This window comes from Pezoporus flaviventris, unplaced genomic scaffold, assembly GCF_033815535.1.
Source record: "Pezoporus flaviventris isolate CSIRO_AGI_PZ_B2104156 unplaced genomic scaffold, CSIRO_AGI_Pfla_v1 ptg000030l, whole genome shotgun sequence".
Classification (NCBI taxonomy): domain Eukaryota; kingdom Metazoa; phylum Chordata; class Aves; order Psittaciformes; family Psittacidae; genus Pezoporus; species Pezoporus flaviventris.
This window is the reverse complement of record NW_026892578.1, coordinates 1,421,123-1,440,807: the sequence shown is the minus strand read 5'-3', so window position 1 is coordinate 1,440,807 and position 19,685 is coordinate 1,421,123. Positions and strand designations below refer to the sequence as shown.

The following is a 19,685-nucleotide window of genomic DNA, read 5'->3' as shown; positions in this document are numbered from 1 at the left end:
CTGGTTCTGGAGCCTAGGGTTTGCCTCTGTGTCTGCGAGGTCTCTTGATGGGGCAGGAACTTTCCTCCTGTAGGCCTAGAGTGGGGGGCACAAAATGAGAGATACGGCTTTGTGTGTGGGGAGGAAGAGGTGGGAATGGAAAATATCCCCACGCCCCACCCCAAGGGCAATGCCTGTCGCGACAGCCTAACATTGACCCTGCTGTCCCCCTCCAAAACCGCCGGGGGCCGGCTGGCACACGGCCCCCTTCCTTTCCCAGGCCTCGGTTCAGCGGCAGGCTGGGGGGGCCACAGCAGCCGGCCCGGCTGAGCCCGTCCCTCCCCGTCCTGCCGCCTCGGCCACGGCCCTGCCGCGGACACGCGTGGGCTCCGCCACACACCCCCATCCGCCCCACCGGGGCTATTGTTGGACTGCGGACAGCGGCGGTGGCAGGCGCACCGCTGCCACGGCCGCTCCCCTCCCCGTCCTCCTTCTCTCTTTCTCTCCCCGCGAGTTTACCCAGCAGTGCTCTGGTGCGGGCGCGTTTCCGCCGGTTTTTCCTGTTGAAGGGAAGGGGGAGCTGTTTTCTTTCTCTCCCTCCCTCCCCGCTCGCAGTATATTTTGTATCCCTTTTCTCCTCCTCCTCCTCTTCCTCCTCCCTCTTCTCCTCCTCCTCCCCAGCTATCTTTGTCTGGCTCGCAGCACCCCACTCCAGCCGCGCGCCCGTGCCCCGCCGCCGGGACGCGCAGCCGCTGCCCGTCGGTGCCCGACACCGTTTCATGCGAGGGCAGCGCCGCGGGAAGGGCTCGGAGGCGGCGGGGGCTCCGCCGCGACGCTGGGCGTGAGCTCTCCCCAACCCCCCTTCATGCAAGAGCGGGGCCGCGGCTGCCGGCTCCCGGCGTGAGCGCCGCCGCCCCGGCCGGGCCGAGCCGAGCCGAGCCGTGCCATGCCCGGGCAAAGGGTGCACCGTGAAGCTACCAGAGGCTGCCGGCCCCGGCGCCGCTCCTGCCGCCGCCGCCGCGACATGGTGTGAGCCCGCTGCCGCCGGGCACGCACCGACCGACACACCGAGCGAGCGACCGGCCCGGGCACCGCGGCCCGCCTCGGAGGGACCCAGCCCCGCAGTGCACCGCGGGGAGACAGACGGACCGCAGCACCCCCTCTCCTTCCTTCCTTCTCCCTCCCTCCTTCCCTTCCTTCACCTCCCTCTCCCCCCTCCTCCTCCCACCATCCATCTATCTATCCATCATCCCCCCCGCCAACCCCTCCCAATGCTGAAGAGTTTCAACCCGGCGGGGCTGGAGTAAAGAAGGGAAGGGCGGAAGGGAGGAGAGGAGCTCCGTGCAATTCACAGCTGCTCCGGGGAGGGGTGAGCGGCGGCCTCGCTATTATTTAACAGAGAAGAAAAAAATAACAAGGAAAAAAAAATACATATATAAAGGAAGAGACGGGAAAATGGCGAACGATTCTCCTGCAAAAAGTCTGGTGGATATCGACCTTTCCTCCCTGCGGGTGAGTGCAGGGGTGGGGATTCCCCCGAGGCCGGCGCTCCCCTGGCCGGGGCTGCCGGGCCGGCGGTGGTGGTGGGAGCGGCCGGGTCCGGGGCTGGGTGCGGGTCCGGTGTCGGGGCGCGGGGGGCCGGCGGCGGTGGCGGCGTGCGGGGAGCCCCGCGGGGGGAGCGCGGCCCTGGGCTGCTCTTCCTTTGTTTGCATGTATTGGCATGTGCGTGGAAAAACAGGGCGCAACAGCTGCACGCCGCCAGCAGCCATCGCCTGACAAAGTGTAACCCCGCTTCTCTTCTCCCCCCCACCCCCCCTCACCCCCACCCCTCTCTGCCCCTTCTGCCCCCCAGGACCCCGCTGGGATATTTGAGCTGGTGGAAGTGGTTGGCAATGGCACGTACGGGCAAGTCTACAAGGTTTGTGGCAGCGTTTCTTCTCCTTTTATTATTGCCGTTTGTCGAGAGGGTACCCAGTGGCTGTGCCGGGATGACCGCTCGCGGAAGGCGAGCCGCCCGCTGTGGTTGGGGGTGATAAAAATGTTGTCATTGTTACTGCCCGTGACAAGTTTGGCAACCTCTCGGCTTCGGCGTTTACAGCGGGGCAGGAATTACTCTCCCGAGCGCACATCCTGAAATGGTGAAATAGTCCTTTATTGTCCTTATTCCCCCTGCCTTCTCCCCAAAGAAATAACCGAACGGGGTGGACACTGTCCGAGTGTGTTGTGGCTGTACAAATAGGTCCATGGGCTTATTAAAATTGCTGCTGTAAGTCCTTATGGAAGTTGCTGCTGCTGCTGCGGTGACTTTAGACAAAGGCATTGGCCTTCGTTAAGATTGTCACCCGGTTTCCTTGTTGGAAAACCTTCAGAGTGCTGAAGGTGTGAAGTCGGGAGGGAGTGGTGCCACATCCACCCCTGCATGGTTTTGGAGGGTCAGGGTGACAATGATAAGCAATCGAAGCAGGGAAGCTTATTTTGTGAAAATCAGAATTCCCAGAATAACCTGTTTGACAAGTGTATGACTTTAAAAAATAGAAATCGGAGGGTGCCCATATGGGTGTGAAAAGAGCCTGCTTTTTTTTTTTTCTTCCCCTCCAGTGTGCAGTCAGTGGAACAAACAAATCTTGAGATTCTGTGACTTTACAGTGAGTGCTGCCTACCAGGATGACTAATTATTCACGCAGTCCTAATACTTGGCAAAAGGCTGAAGGCTCCGGCCTTAAGCTGTGTAGAAATGAAAGGCACATTTGCAGGGGGAAGGAGAGGTAACTGGAGGTGACCGATCGTGCCTATCTGCTTTGTTTTTATTTCATTTTCTATTATATTTATTTATTCTTTTGCTTGTAAACAAAGCAGAATAATTGGTGAGTTTCCCTGATGGGGAGATACTGCTGGTTGCAGCTCCAGTAACTAAATAAAGCACTTTGGTGCCTCTTCGGCAAACAAAACACATGTCAGTTTGTTTTGAGGGCGTGAACCTAAGCCTTAGTACTGATGGAGAGGTAGTCTGCCTGCGCCGCGCGAGTTGCATGTGAAGAGTGGAGGTGGAATAACCAGGCTGCTGCTGTTGGCAGAAGGCTGGGGAAAAGGATGTGGCTCAGAGGGCCAGAGAGGAAGGGGGAGATGAGTGAGAAGCTGCACTTCATAGAATCATAGAATGGTTTGGGTTGGAAGGGACCTTAAAGCTCATCTAGTTCTACCCCCCACCGCCACAGGCAGGGACACCTTCCACTAGACCAGGTTGCTCAAAACTGACCATTTTTCCCCCCCTAGCATTTAATTTCTGACAAATGAAATGGCACCGTTTGTGTATTTTCTGTAGTCCTTCTGCTCCCAGAGCTTGCATCACCTGAGCCCTTCTTACATAAAAAAAAAAAAAGTAGGGCGTGAATGTGTGACTTGAAACTCTCCTGTTAATTATTGCAATTTGGTGCATTGTTTCTTGGCTTACTTGTTAATACTTTGACTTAATGAGCGAAGTCCTGGGTGGTTTAACAGCCTTGACAATAGGGATCTTAAATTTCATTTTCCTGGGTATGCTAGAACCCTCCTGGAATAGTCAGCATTAGAAATGAAACTCAGCATATGCATTTAGTGACTTGGAAGAGTGAATGACACCTAAGGTGTGAGGGGCATCTGTGTTGCTCTGATAACAGGGGGAGCAGGAGGCTGTTTCTGTCAGGGCATTAGTTTAAATGTGTGTCTGATGTGAGGTTTCCCCTGCCCTTCCTCATGGTTTCCTCTTGCCTGGTGACTGAGGGCATGGTGCTTTGGGTGCCAGGGATAAAAGAAGTAGGTGAATACTGCTTTGCTATGGAGCCTGTTGGACAGTAATGGATTGTCAGCTGTGTAAATTTGGATTGGCACTGCTGCTTCTCTGTGTACAGAGGCTTGACATGTGGACACCTAATAGGGTTGTATGTAAACAAAAAACACCAAAACAACAAACTTCCTTGTTGTGATTAAACCTGGGCTTTATTCTTAAAATAATGCAGTTATATAAAAAAAAAACCCATAGATCAGTGCAGTAGGATTTAGCTTTTCTTAGCCACTCTTTTGTTAGGAAAAATGCTCCAGGGACAGGTAGAGACGAAACTGTGTGTGTATGTGGTGAGGGCTTTCGGAGGAACTGCATAACCGAGGGAAAAACGTGGTTACGCTGTGTTTGCTTGTTGCCTTCCGCTTTCCTCCTACCCAGCAACCTCTCCTCGGAATCCCTCTTCCCAGATGGTCTTATTTCCCTTTCCAGCAGGCTGTCATCCCAAGGGACAGACGGGGGGTGTGGGAGAAGGGATAGGTAGGTTGTCTGTGGAGGTGTGTGTGCCCCCAGATGTGCGGGGCAGTGTTACTTTGATGTACTTCCACGCTGGTGTATCGGCATCGGCGATGATGTCACCCGGGAGCGGGATTGGCTGGCTACCTGCCACTGCGGGAGGACGGAGGGAGCGGGAGAGGGCATGACGTTATCTCTTTGTCTAGCTCATACACCCTGGCGATGATACCGAAGGTCGTGTGCTGGGGAGTCTGCTTTCCAGCCCGGGTGGGAAGGGCACTGCACCGACCTGTTGAAAGGCAGAGAATAGTCCTGTTCTCCTCTTTGCCTCAGCTGGGCTTGCTGGAAATAGCTCAGCTCTGCCAAGCTAAAGATATTTCTATACATAGTTCTACCATAGCTATTTATTTAGCTATATATGGGTGTATTGATGTATATTGGAACATGAAATACAAGGACAGCCTTTGTTTGTTTGGCATCTAAATGCAAGTGGAGTTACACCCTGTCATGGAGTAGTGTGGATCCTTGTGGGATTTTATGCCATTAAATGGGTTGGCTTATGTGGAGTGTACTATAGGCCTGGGACCTTGGTGGTGAGGTTTTAAAAATACTAAGTTTTCAGCTGCTGTGTTGAAGTCTATAGAGTTTGTTATTTTCATCTTCATAACCTGGCTTACACTTCTGCTGTGTGAAGGAACCTTGTGTTTCAAGAGGAGCTTGTTACGCAGCAGTGAATGAGGGAAGCCTGAGTTCCCCAGGCCTGGGTACCCAAAAGACTTGGGTTGTTCTGGGGAAGTCTTTGTGCAGGGGAAGGGGCTGCGGCAGGAGTGTTTTATTCATCTTAGGGCAAAGCAGAGCTCATCCAAAATCCTGGGGAATGAAAAGCCAGCCTGGAAGTTGTTTGCCCTTCTGTAGTCAGCTCAAAATCTGAGAATAATGGCACAGAAGAAAGAAGGAAGCTTCTGCAAATTGCATCACTTGTAAGTTAGAAAGCAAAGGTTTAAGCGTTGCAGAGCAGAGTTCCCTCTGAAAACACCGGCTGCACAGCCCCCCGAGTCCTTGAACACGTTTAAGGAGCCCCATGCCTCTGCTGGAGTTTGGAGAGGAGAAATTGCCCTGCAACAGGTTGGTATCAGCTGATGGAAGTGAGAGGCATGTGCGGGCTTGTCCCTGCCTGCCTGCCTGCAGCAGGCAGAGCTGGCATTGGAGCTCACCTGCCTGGGGCCGGAGCCCCTGAGCCCTCTTTTAACCAGCAGAATAGTGATGTGCCACCTTTAAGCAGTGAGGTGCAAGCAGGGGATGATGCCAGCGCACACAGAATTCAGAAAAACTGTAATAGTCTGTAACTGCTTTTGTGTGCATACTGCAGTCTTGTGGGGTGGCTGTGCCTCCAGTCCCTGTCCCTCCTGAGCTCTGTGCTGCTTCACCTGAGCTCTTCGGTGTAGTTGGAACTTGCAGTCAGCTCACCGAATGATCAGTTGCCTTCAGGACTTTATATCTGATCTTTTTCAAATCGTGCAGGAGCATTTTTAGCATTGCTGTGGTCAGATTTTAGTATTTCACATCCAGCAGTAACCTTCATTTGAAATTTGGCTCTCACAAAATGAAAACACTCCCGAAATTTGCCTTGAGATAAGATTCAAACTAGGTATTTGCTTCCCTTCTGTTTTTTTCTAAATGCAGAAATGACCTGTGAGCTAAAGGGATTGGTTAATATTTTGCACATATTAAAATCTCTGTCATCTGATTGTTCGTGGAGGCACAAGTATTCTGTTACTGAGACTGAACTGTGTGAAGCTGCTGAGTCAATTTATTTCGGGGTGTGCATATGTGTTTTTAAAGACAGTTAACACGTTGAAATAGCTGTTGTGAGTGTGCTGTTACATCTTGCAGATAGACATCCTAATTCTCTTGTAGCAGCGATGACTGGGGGGAAGGCTGGTTTTGTGTGAGTTCTGAGGCATCACAGGAGTGCACCAGGAAGAGGAGAATTAGGGATGATATTCCTAATTGCCCTCAGCACAGGCTGGTGTGGCTTTAGAACAGCCTTGTAATAGTTAACTCATAGTGAAGGCTTCTTTTGTTGATTTATGTTGCAGCCTTCCAAAACTGCATGTAAATGATGTGTATTGTCTAACTGCTGGCTCGTAAAAGGAAATGATGTAAGATGTGATCGTTTAAATGCTGATTTGAAAAGAAATTAAAACTTGGATAAATGTTTTCCCACGCTAAGGATACTCTATTTTTGTCTTAATGGACTTTCTATCTTAGAAGGTGACTGTGTTGGGGGGTAGGGAAAGAGGACAGTGCTTGGTATTCTCTACTAACTCAGTTGGATTTATTTTTTAGCCCTCCCCTCCTTTTCCTTCTTTCACTGCTAAAGGGACATCATTGTGGATTCAGATGATTTTGTTAACACGAATACAGTTCCAGTCTTATCGCTATAAAGACAAACTGTGCTGAGGATCAGTGAGGTCACTGGCTTTCAGGAACTGGTTCAGACCAGCTCTCTTAAGTATGAACTGCCCTTCTTGCTTTCCTCCTCGGACTTTTTGGGGGTTGTATTGCAATGGGAGAGTTCGCTGTTGGAGAAACCAGGAAGGATCAGGCAGCGGCTGGAGAATGCTGGCATTTCTCTGGGTCCTGCAGCTAGATGTTTGTGGCCCTGTTCTCCCCCAAATTGGCTGAACTTTTCAGCAGTTCTCCATCACCCAAATCCTTCTTAATTAAATATACAAAAGCTAGGCAGGTGGCCAGTGGGGATTACTGATACTTATTTTTATTGAAAAAGAAAAAAAGAAAGCAACCTGCTAGTTGTGGGTAGCTGCGTGTCCCTCTTGTTCTTCCTCCCCCGGTCCATCTGTCTGTTTGTCAAAACATCTTTTCTTTTGTGTCTTGTCTTAAATCAAATTGCAGACTCCTGGGCAGGGACTTCTTATTCCTGGAGTAATCGTAAGAGGCACTCTGGGACCTGGCTTTGTGCAGTGATTTGGGGTGGTGGATATGACAGAATACAGCCTTATGCTGACTCCTAGGAAATTTTCTCAGCTTTCTGTAGGGAGATTTTTTCTGTTGAAGAGGATAAAATTTCAGTTGAAATAGTCCTGTACTCTCTCCTTGCTTTTTATATGTGTGTGTGCTCACTCCCTGTTGGCAGTGGTAGGGGTCATTTCCCCAGGTCTGCAAAGGTGGATGGTTTTAGCCATAAGGCTCTCTGCACCTCTCTCTGGGCATGGAGAGGTGAGCTTTGTTCGTGAAGGCCGAGGGTTAGGGGTTGTTTTTAGTTTAGGTGTACTGAAGAAAGAAGGGGAGGAAGAACAGAATGTACACCTTCTGTGCCTTGCTTTAGTTTTGCTCTCTCCTGGTAATGGAAATTTTGGTGATGTGTCAACTTCCAGGTACCAGAGCATCAGCGGTAGCGTGCAGAAGTGCTTTTTCTGGCCTCTGTGATGATGGCAGGTCTGCGCCTCCCACCCTAGGGGGTGGTATAGAGGAATGTCCCCAAAGTGAATCCAGCATTACAAGAGGTGTTCACCCTTTGCATTTTCCTGCCTTCAGCATATACATTTTTTAGTATAAGTTTTTGAACTAGAATGCCAGCTGACTTCTGTGGCCTAGCGTGTGTTTTTGTATACACATTACGTTCTAGTCATCCTCTTTTCAGGTGGTGCTTTCTGTTGCAGGAGTGATTTCAGCTGAGTAGGTTTATGTACCGCCCTTCTTGAGATCTGTTTTCCTTGGAGGAAAGTGGTATTTTTGTTTTTCCCATTTTACATTTCTGACTGCACACTGGCTCCACCAGAAGTGTTTCTCCCTGCCTTTCGATGACGTTCATATTTAAGCTCAATAGCATTGACTTGCACAATGTGAGCTTGACTGTAGTCAAAAGTTACAGTCAGATCCTTATCTGCGGCATTATTTTAGGTGCCAGTCCAAAGAAAGTGGTGGAAAGAATTTGGCTTGCTTGAACGAGAGGTGGAGTTGGGAGGGGATCTCATAGCTTTGCACAAGAGTTTTGTTATCAAATACCTTATGCTTGTAGCATTACGGGTCCGTGATTGTTTCTCAGGCCAGCACAGGCTCAAGGAAAGATACTGTTGGCTCTAAAGTCAGGCTGCTATGGGAAAGGAGAGGAAAAAACCCACAACTGTGCATGCTTCTTGGGAACTTTGAGGTAGCTTTGAATGTAGAGGGCTTGGAGATCTAGATGTTACATCTCTGTTACTTCCAAAGTGTGTTTTCTGCCTTGGATGCGGTGTGAAACACTTGCACAGAGGTACAAAATACAACACTGATTACAAACTGCAGAGTGCTGCCAAATGGTCAATACACTGTTGGGAAGTTCATGATGCCTCCATGCAGCCCCCATTCCTAGTCCCTTCTCCTGTCCTGAGCAAGGCTTGCTGTGTCTCCTCCTGGGTGGCCAAGGGCTCAGCAGTCCTAACTTCTGCGGTATTGATTTCAGTGTTAGAGAAAGAGCAGGGCAGCTTTCTGAAGGAGAAAAGAGTACAGACAGGAGACACGATAGTCCTGCAGGCAAAGCAGTCCTTTGCTCTCCTGGGCTTTGCTGTCCTGCAGCAGAGTGAAATCTGCTGCTCTGAATGTAATGAATAACTACAATTTGACCTCAGTGGTGTTGGTTTTAATTTGCTGCTGAACAAGGATGAAATCACAGAGACTGGGGACTGCAGACGCTCACCCTTGCAGGGCACTTGCACTTATGAAGCACATGGGGAACAAACAGATGTATGGATAGAGTAGGCTTTTGTCCACTTCATTTGGAAATTGGTGCAGCTAACTCCTGTCTCGAGTACCCTGTAGCAGGCATGAAGGGTGTTGACACCTTCCTGGGGTTCTCCCATGTCCTCCTCTTGCTTGATCTTGCATCATACTCATAAGTGAAGGAGCAACTCTGCGAAAAGGTGGAGTTAGGAAGAGATAGTAGGACAGCTCGGAGAGGATCAGCCTACTGAAGGTAAATTTACAGCGGAAAGAAGAGGGAGCAGAAGGAGAAGCTGGCTTAAATAGTAAGAGTGACTTGATGGACTATTCATAGTTGAGGGAAATAAAAAGTGTGGAGTCAGGGGAGTGCTTAATACAAGAAAAAGTGAGGGACAGCTTAACTGTCAGTAATAACCACATTAGCATATATAATTCCATGTTAAAACCCATATATGTTATGAAAGAGATTAGCTTTTACCCATGGCAGGTCACTAACCACCAGGCTTTGGGCTTATGCAGACCAGGGGAATGTTTATTGACGCAGGTTTTTGTGCTGATTTCAGCATGGCCCAGGCTGAGGATACCTCCCTCAGCCCACCTAGCGGTGTTGTGACCATGTGCCGGAATAATTGATGTCTTCTGGAGGAGATTGTTCAACACTCCTGGCAAAATCTGTCTTTCCCACCAAAGCTGCACCTCCCTGGGCTGCTCTGCTGCTGTAGCTGTCGTTACTGCTGTACAAACAGGACACTGCAAGTGCCAGCAGGTCCTGATCAGCCTGTCTAGTAATAAAACAGCTAATGTGGTAAAACTCCTAACATGGATGCAGTTATACTGGTATTGTAGTGCTTATCTGGTATGTCTCCGTCACCTCCCTTTGGAGCTGTCCCATGGCGTGTTGATAATCCCTGCTCTGTGTGCAGGGATCACAGTGAGTCATGGTACCTGCGGCTGAAGGAGCTGCATGGGCTGTAGGCACACGCTTCCTGGAGCAAGGCAGCCCTGCCCCTGGAGAAGGTGTGCTGTGGGCTGGGGTCAGCAACATGGCTGCTGGGGCTGTTGGTGGTGCATTGTGGCTGTTTGTCAGCTTCTTCCTCTGCCCATCTGTGCCTCCAGTGCCGCAGTATCTCCCTGGCTCCAGGCTGCTGGGGTGGCACACTAACCTAATGCTCTTTCCACCACCCTGGCCAGGGAAGTCCTAAAAAATCCAGGTTGGACGGGGCTTTGAGCAGCCTGGTCTAGCAGAAGGTGTCCCTGCTCATGGTTGATGATCTTTAAGGTCCCTTCCAACCCAAACCATTCTACAGTCCCTTTGGGAATCTTGCGTTTGCAGCTTTGGAGTCATGGGTGCTGCCCTGCTCTCCACCTGCCTCTGAAAGCTTTCCTTCTTCTAGTGCCACTCTCCACCTGTAAATGCTGGTTTTCGTGTTCACACATAACACCCGTCTGCTTGGTGTTTGGGTCTGACTCTGTAATGTACTGTCCCCAAATGTGGCTTTGGATTTCAGTATGCTTCTGGAGTCCCCTTCACTTCACTGTACATTTTAGGGCTCTCAAATTTGGGCTCGTTTAAGTTTGAATGTTTGAGTTACCATCTTTTTATGTTGTACCAGCCCATGGTATGGACTTGTTGGCTCTGGTTCCTGCACCTGGCAGCTTCATCAGGGGACAGAGTTGAAATGGGAGGACTTTACTCAGGCAGGTAAAGGAGCGGCAGCAGCTTAAAATACTCAGTTGCACCAAATCTGAGTTTTACTGACTTCCAGAGGACTACCAAGGCAATAGTTCACTCCTGCTGGTTTACCTCAAAGCTGATGTGCTTTGTTTGGGTTTTTTTGCAACAGTTAAAAGTTACTTTAAGTCTTAAAACCACAACAGTTAATTTCAGTTAAGCTCTGGTAGGTTTCAATGGTTTCTTCCCAGGATTTTGTGAAAGTAGCTGTAGGGGATGACAGTGAGCAAGAGTTCATGATTCTAATTTAAACAGTAAGCTCAAACCAAAATAAACTTGTCTCAAAACTTGCCCCCTGCACTTCAAGCTATCTAATGGTATTGGGTTGTTTTGTTTTCAAACCCAGGAAATAAAAGCTTCATGTCAATGGGCCTTAATGTGTTACAGCAAAGTATACTATGGTGTATTTGGATTTATGTGTCTTAAAGTCCAGGACCTCCCAGCATTATTGCAGTTGATCATTTTTCTTCATTTTTGTGCTTCACAAGGAAGATTCAATAGAAAAGCTAAAAGGAAGCGCAGCTGTACCCGTTTTGCAAGGCTGTTGTCAAGAGGGAATACTTGTGCACCAGTTCCCTCAAGAATTATTATGACTATTGCAGTAGCACTTGTTAGTGGAGTACACCTTAGGGGCCATCAGCATTTTGATTTTCTTTATGCACCCCTTACCTGCGAAGGTTTATAACTTGGGTACAAGTATTCTTTGCATTTTGTAGTGAGAGCTGCAGATAGAACCTGTGGTCAGTAGTTTACAGCTTGTTTCTGTGCACTGGACTTGGTCGGTACTTTTGAAAGGTGCTTAAATAGGGTCTGCTATAGGCCTATTGCCCCTCTGCTGTCTAAATCTGAGCTGGATGGAGAGAAAGAGGACAGGGGAATGGCCTCTGGAGATAGCTGCCCTGAGGATGAGTTCAGTTGCTCTTTACCCGAGTCTTAATTCTAATGGAACCTTGTGATGAACATCTCAGTTGTATATCTTCCAGATGTCTAAGGCTGGCAGGTTGACATCCCCCTTCTTCCCCCCATACCATGCATGTAGTAGTTTCTACTGCCTGTTATCTTTGTGAAATGTATAGTAGGAGTGAAGGTGCCTCTATACATGAATATGCAAAAGTGCGTAGCATCTAAAGCCCCTCTTGCCCATCACTGGGAAGAGAAGCATCCCTTTACCCAGAAGACTCATAAATAAGTGACTGGCTTTTGCGTGCATTTACCAAAAGGTGAATGTACTTTCCCTCAGTATCTCTGCACATTTATGTGAAGGCTAGGAACTTAAATATAGATGGGTTTATTTCTGCAGAACTTCTGAGGGATCCAGTTGAGAAGAGCTATCAGTGTGAGAAGTCAGTGCCTTGTGTCTCCTCTCTTGTGCTCACTGCAATATGTGCTGAGGTCTTCCCTGTTAAAATAAACTATACGTCTACAGAAAATTCATTTATTCTAGGTTACTGTTGTTCAGATGATAATTACAGAAATACTTTTGAACTCCTGATGATCTTGATAGGGGTCGTAATGAAACATCTAACGTTCAAGCTGGTTTTTTCAAAGGTGTGCTTCTCTACAAGGTATCTTTTCCCAGCAAACCTGTGTGGGGTTTTGTTATTTATTTTTCCCCAGCCATGTCATCGTATTGCTTCTCCGTAGCTGTGAGCTCAGATAATAAATCCAGTCAGGTTGGGATCTTAGTTTTAAATTTCAACCTGTTGTAAATACAACCCTAATTTTTCTCTAATTAACACTTGGGGCTTTTTTAAGGCAATATAATGTGTGTTCCTTCTGGAGCTAGAGTGGACATTCCTGAAGTACTTGAAGTTTCATATTCCGCGCCGGTTGTTAAACCCAACTATCAGTTGCATGGTAATCTCCCGTGTAAACACAAAGGAGTGGAGCTCTTTTGTGCTTCTCTGATGCTCCAGTTATCCACTTTGTTTTACACCCTCCTTGGGTGAGGATGTGTGAGGGAAGTACAGTGGGGAACTGATGTAATTTATTCCCAGCCAACCAGGAAATATATGACAGAGATACAATCCAAATCTCTGGATGCAAAGTACTGTGCTTTGACGAGAAGAGATCCCTTTGTTGCCTTAGTGATAGCTGGGATCAGTTTTCACGCTTACCCATGCCAAAGAGAGGGAACACTGCACGTTGACCCTCTGGTCTTGTAGGAGCTGCTCAGAGGAAGGGACTGAATGTTCTTGGGCAGCTGAGCGAGCCTCCTGGTGCCCCTGCTTGTTTTACTTGTGTTTGTGGTGGAATTGTTATGTGCCATGTTGCAGTTGGTGAGGCTTCTGTTTATAAATGGGTTTTGCAGAAAGGCCTGAACTGTTGCTCACATTGAACTGTATTGGTGTCTTTAACAGAGGTGAGGCGGGTATTAGGATATTTTACTATGACCAAACAGCAGCGTTAATACCTTTAAAATTGGTATATTGATGTTGCGAGCAGATACCACGTTACAGCGGTAGCTTCAGGGGCCTTCTGCTGTGTACAAGAGCTCTTGGTTGGTTTAGAAAGCAAATAAATAAAATACAAAAAGCCACCCTAACACAATGGAGCACGTTAAACCGAAAATGCAGTGATGCTATATCCTTAGCTTATCCTGCAATCCGCTGTTATTTCAGCAGATTAGGTTAATGATGCACTGTTGCAGGAGAAGGAACAAAAGGCGCAGCGTTGAGAGCTGTGGGGAAGTCTCGCATGTGAAGGGCCCCCCTGATTTCATGGCATGTGTTCTGTACACCGGCACCATACCTCACACATGATGCTCTTGCCCCGGGGCAAGTTTAGAGGAGACCCTGCGCCGCAGGGATTGGGGCTTTGTCAGGGTGGCACACCTCCAGGCTCCCTTAAATTGTCACCTTTGCCTGTGTTTCTGGTGTGGTCTTGCGGGGGAAGAAAGAATGTCAGGCTATTAATAGTGACGGCACAGGCTTTCTCCTCTTCATCTGTTAAAAATCACTGGAATGCTTTGAATAACAAATTACCAAAAATCCATTTTTTTTTTGGTTTCTCAATCTGAGCGATGGGAGGTGTGCTTTGCTCCTTACTTTCCCCCATGTGAAGCGCAACGAAATCCTCTGATCTGACTTGTCCTCGGGCGCTATGGAAAATGCTTTACACGGCTCCCTCTGTGTATTTTAGGTTCTCGCCAAGAGTTAAATTCTGGAGTGATGACAAGTGAATATGGAGAAAATGTTTCAAGTCATGTGAAAGAAATGTTACTTGCTAAGTAACTTGAGTGTTAAAAGAAGGGATGGGAAAAGCTTTTCCTAGGCTTTATGGAAGTCTTATATGGCAAGGAATGAAAATCTTTAATATTGACCTAATTTTATTTGTATTTAAGATCAAAGAGCTCTTGTGAATGAGTTGCTTGTCTTATATGTCACTGGCTTTATGGTTTTCTGAATGACTTGAGGCAGTAAATCAGTCCTGAGCAATGCTACCTTTCCTTATGTTTCCTCTGTGGTAATGGAAGCCCTCTCTGGTTTCCTCTTCAGGAATAAAAATATATTTGTTACTGAGCAGACTTCTTTCTGGTTCAGTTGCTGAGTTTGGAGGTGCCTCCGCATGGGTCAAGTGTTGTGGCAGTGCTTGCATTGGGTTTTGGGAGAGGAAGAGACATGGGCAATGAAACCACTGTCATTGACATTGCCACTTCGGTCGTAGATCAAGTCCCTGCTGTGATTGCGATTTGACTTTGGAGCATCCCCTTCTGCTGCTGCTCTGCCCCTCTTAGGTTTTTGATAACAAAGCATGTAGTCAGTGTGTGCTGTTGTTGTGAGGCAGTATGTTTTGTATACATATGGTGTGTTTGCACTGGGCTGTGTGGGAAAAGGGGAAGGCTTTCTTATGTATTCCCCACCAGTAGGATTTCCTATTGCGGAAAGGAGAGGGGGAGGTGAAGCAGACATCTGAAACACCCTGGGTGGTATCTCGTTACTTTATTCCAGCAGGGAGAGGAATCCCACTTGCTGGCATGGCACAGAGCTGTGCTAAAGGTGCTGGGTCTTGGAGATATCTCATTCTTAGTGGAGAATATACTGACCCAGTAGCACCATAATGTGAGTTTTAATCTTTCTCTGTAACTCAGATAGGAGAAGATGGGAAAAGGGAATGTGGACAGCATTTCAGATCTGCAGAGATGGCAACAACTTAGTTTGTAATCCTTGGGAGTTTGGAAACAAAGCTAGTAGGCTTGGGTATTAAAGTGTCACGTTACTGTTAATACCCATTCGCCCTGCAGGGTCAATACGCTTCAGAGAAGAGATGAAATCTCTGTGGGTGCCGTTGTCTGAACTGTTGACAGATGTGAAATAGCACGTGTACATGAAAACCCACTGAAGAGGTGTGGGTGGTACAGTACTGCTGAGGTGGGGATTTGGCCTGCTGAGCTTTGACTGCTAGTGGGTCTGTGTCAGTGGTGGTGGGTGGTGCTGACATGGCTGAGACTCATCTCTGCTTGGAGCCGGTGTTCCTTGTGAGAGTGAGAGGTGCCCAATAAAGGGGGTTTCTCATAAAGCCACTTGTGTTGCTGAGCTTTACCATACCTGGCTTTTTGTCAAGGTTAGCTGGAAAGTTGGGAGTGCGTTTTTCTTCCAAGAACTCTTGGTTTAAAGCGCCATTAATTGTATGTCAGTTACCATATGTGTTACGATAATAACCAAGAGTGGAAAGGACTAGATTTATTTCAGTAAACATTTCACCTAGTAAAAATTTAATAGCTTGTCTGCCTTCAAAGGCCATTCGTTTTTTATCCTTTGCAGACTGCGCACCCAGCAGCAGTACAGAGTGTTTCCCGGAGAGCTGTGTTTATAACCTGACCTTGAGATGCTGCTCTTCCCAAGAGATGGGGCCGTTCAAGGATGCTCAGTCCTGAGTTTCTTTGCAAGGCGCAGATTGGGTTTGCCTCTGCTGTGCTGAATTCTGTGGATTTCTTTTAATAGTGACTACGGACAGCTTTGGAAGGTGATAAAACCAGCATGCTGAAATGACTAGGGACTTGCGTCTGAATCACAGCCGTCAGCAAAACCACCTAGTTTCAGGAACTGCTCTGCGTGACGGCAGAAAGTCTTGTGAGCACCCGAGCCAAAGTTCTCTTCGACAAATGTGTGGTTTCGTGATTTGAATGTTTTGAGGGGAAAGTTTTTGAATGTCTCTGCTGTCTTAGGGCGGCAGTAATAATGTCCTTTATGGGTCATGCAGACTACCTGTGTATTTATAATTCAAGAGGCATCAATGTTGCTTGAGAGAAAAAGAAGTGTGTTGGAATAAGAGCATGGTAGAGGTAGTCTTTCTTCCGCAGTGTTCATGTGTATATTGGTTTAGTTCAGATTGCTTTTCTAAAGCTATAAGTACTTCGGCTGTCCAGGGTCAGGCCCTATCTGCTGAAGTCAGTGGAACTATACTGGGTATCAGTCTCATTGCAGCTTGGGGTTAGAGCTGTGTGGGCAGAGGCTTGCACGTTTTGGTTTGAGACAATGTTCCCTCATCAGGCTTGAGAGAAAAGGTATTTTTTCTAGAAACTGTTTTGGAACATGAGGCATTTTTGAAAAGTGCCTCATGACTGAAACGTCTTTGACTTATTCTTTGATCTTTTCCCATAGAATAAATTTTCTATTTTTGCCCTTTTTTTAGCAGTGGCAGGTTTCTCCCCCTTTCTGTGGTTTGTTTTGTCCTTCTTGCTCTCTTTCCTCATACTCATCTGATGTGGGTGAATTTCTCCCGCTGCTCTCCCTTCCTCTAAACTCGACACTCATCATCCTTTGCATTTCTTCCTCTAGGCTTGTCTGTGGCTTTTTTTTTTTTTTTTTGGTACAAAAGTAAGTAGCAAATAGAAAGGATATGGTTAAATCCACATGACCTCTGGTATTGGCTGTAGTTCTGCCAAGATGAGTGAGGTTTGTTTGTATTTTCATTAATGTGTTTCTCCACACGCATTCTGTACGTTCTTTAGATCTTTTTTTTTTTTTTCCTGTGGTCTCTTTTTACCCTGGCCTGCCAAAGAAATGAGGCTCCATCCGTTTCAGCCTCTCCTCAGCACTTTTTCAACCTCAGGGCTGACTTAGCTGTATTTTGGTTTGGGGTACGGGTCTCATCTAAAATCCTCCCAAGTTTCATGAAAAATAAATGACTAGGTTGATGGGAGCAAGAGAGCCTGTTCTCTCTTCTCCTACCTGCTGCTTCCCTGTGGAGAAAGCCTATTAGCCCTCCTTTTTATTGGGCGTTGGGAAGATGCGTGCCCGAGATGAAGGCTTCAGGTTTATCTCTGCTCGCAGCACTGGCTGTTTGCTGAGGGGTCACAGTTGTTACCTGTTGGCTGAGCAAAAACAGAGAAGAAAAAGGTCTGGGGTCTGTCTTCTGCTCCGCTGGGTTAATTTATTGTTTCCTCTCCCATTATCTTTCGGACAAAACTGTGGTGCCATCTCCTGAAGTTAGAGGGGTCCCTGCCGATGGAGGTGGCAGTCGGAGGCACTCTGTGGGGATGCTCTCTCCCAAGAGCTCCTCTCTCTGCCGGGATTGAAGGTGTGAGGTTTGTATATGCTAACTAAAGTGCATTGAAAGTCTTTGTCTAGACAAGGCGCGCTGCCCTTGACACATGCTAAGTCTGTGAAGTTAAAGCCTCAGGTACTTAGTGTGTATGCTAACCTCGGGTGGTAAATCCAGGGCTAGACAAGCCCCCTGAGGAGGTGGTGGACAAGGTGGGGATTTCTTTGCATTAGTCTTTGCTTCAATCTCAGCCGGTGCCTGAATGCAGGACTGCTAATAAACAGTTGTAAACCCTGGATGCTTTTGCTCTTGTCAGCTCCTGTCTGAATAGGTTTTTTTTTTCATGGCAAATACTTGTTTGCTCATGTTTCTCTTTTAAGGAAGGCAGTTAAACTAGGCAATAACCACCAGTAATTCAGTGCTCTGTTAAGCATGTAATAAACCAAGCCCCAGATCCCTTGCTCTCAAGCCATTAGAGACTGCTGCCCTTTGTTCCTCCCTGTGGGGGGAGGAGGGAATAAACGGGCCACAGCAGACTTGTTTGATACGGGAAGGACAAAAGGGTGGCTAGAGAGGGGAGCAGTGCGATGCATTACCATCCTTCCCCAAAAACACTGGATAAAAACCCGGTCTTTGCTCTGTGCCTTTGATGGCAAATTTGTTTAAGGAGGGGGTTGCAGCTCCTCATAGCTGGGGATGGATGAAGCACCGGGTCTCAGCTCACCCCCCTGGGCAAGGCTTTTTGATGCCAGTGTGGGTGCAGAGTGGAAACAAAGCGAAGGTTTTAACCGGTGTGTGGATGTGTTTAGGACAAGGGTCTCACAGAGCTCTGGGAAACAAAATTAAGTGCCTTCTTACCTCTGAATTGCCCTTTTAAGCCTCAAACCCAACCTCTGCAAATCAATTTGCTCTTTTACAAGGACAGTGGTTTCATGCCATTTCTCCACATGATTTTGGAAACTGCATTTCCAGAGAGGAGCTTTCTTACACATACGCAGAACAAATTTTGGCAGAATGTTTCACTTCCTTCTAGCTTCAGACTTAGGAAAATGAACTCCTTCATGACTTTTCAAAGTGTGGGTTTAAGCAAAAGCTCTCAAGGCATTTTAGTGCTGCTTCTGATGCAGCTGTTACTTTAAGGAATCTCTTTTTAAACTGGAGGTGGCTGGTAAATATATTGAGGACGGGAAAATGCAGCATTGGTCTGGATAAACTGTAGTTTAGCTGATACTCTGAGGCTGGTGGCAGGTAAAAAAGACATTCTGTCAGAAAGATAAAAGGAGAAGGACTAGTTTAAATTTAGATACGTCTACTTTTTAACAACCTTTGCTGAAATTTTCTGCTTCTGCAACTTATTTTAACAGCATTGCCGTCCAGGAGAGAACCATCGCTCCCTGCCACCCCACTTCAACTGCTTTGTTGTAACGCTTCTGGCTATTCAAAATTTGATGTGACTTTTAGTGCAATTCGCTGTACCGCATTTAGTATACATGAATTCTGTTTCCTGGTCTTTTAGGTATAAGGAGGTGCCCAGTGGCTGTGTAAATGCTGAATGGCAGTGTGTAAGACTGTGTGCATGAGGCAACTGGTAGGGAGGGGACAGGGGAGTTGAGGGAGGAGAGCAGGTCATCCCCACGGGTCTGAGTTCATCTTGTTGGCTTGCAGCTTCCATGTGGACTGCCACCGCATCCCATCTCCGGTTCTGCGGGTTATCCAATGTGATCGTCCCCCTGAGACTGTGTGGGCATCACGGCCTTAAGAAATGGTTCATTTAATTCATCAGGATGCTAATAACATTTGATGGGGGAAGCTTTAAACGTGGAGTGGCTGCTCTTGAAACCTGGAGCTTAGTCACTGTTTTCCTTGCTGGTTGTGCTTCTCCTTCCTGAATGTGGTTGCCTGTGCTGGAGTGATGCTCTGCCCTTGGGAGCTGCCGGCCCCTCTGCTTTGATTCAGGCTGTACTGCCCAGGAACCGCTTTCTGAAGAAGTGGAGTGTGTGGGAGAGCTGTGGGACACGCCAGTTTCCCAGGCTTCCATGTTCACCAGGTGAAGTAAAATTGATTATCTATTCAGATTTTTCTCCCCTTGTGAATGAATTGAGGCATGTGTAAGGGTGTCTGTGGCCTTGTGCCATATTGTGAGCAGTGGGGGATGAAGAAGCTGATGTACATCTCCTCTCCAGCGTTATGCGTGCTGGTTGCTGCTGTATCCTTATTCAGTCTTTCAGGTGCTGGGTAATAATGCAGTGGTCCCTCTGGTAGCAGCAGGCAACAAATTCTAAAGATTAAAACTCTCCCACTCAGCTGCAATTTTGAATGTACTCACATAGCCTCTTTTTTTCCCCCAGGAAAACCATGATCACATCTATTGCTCAAGCTGTTTTTTAAGGTTCCCTCCTCCCCTCCCACCCCTTGATCTGCAAGGAGGTGACAGTTGTGGGAGGATTGAGCCAAGTCTGTTTTTTAGGTATTAGGAGGTACTTAGAGGAGTTT

General features: G+C 47.6%; 1 protein-coding gene across 9 annotated transcripts in view; it reads left to right on the top strand.

Moving 5' to 3' along the window:
* Positions 1-544: 544 nt before the first annotated feature.
* Positions 545-19,685, top strand: part of MAP4K4 (mitogen-activated protein kinase kinase kinase kinase 4) — a 165,090-nt gene continuing 145,949 nt past the window's right edge. For 3 of the 9 annotated variants that reach the window (XM_061459639.1, XM_061459642.1, XM_061459637.1), the window contains exons 1-2: positions 546-1,491; positions 1,832-1,897. In XM_061459639.1, coding sequence (XP_061315623.1) covers positions 1,435-1,491; positions 1,832-1,897 — 123 coding nt within the window. In that variant the 5' untranslated portion in view covers positions 546-1,434. Of the gene's footprint in view, positions 1,492-1,831; positions 1,898-19,685 lie in introns of all 9 variants that reach the window. The other 6 variants (XM_061459640.1, XM_061459641.1, XM_061459645.1 and 3 more) reach the window with 4 other exon arrangements.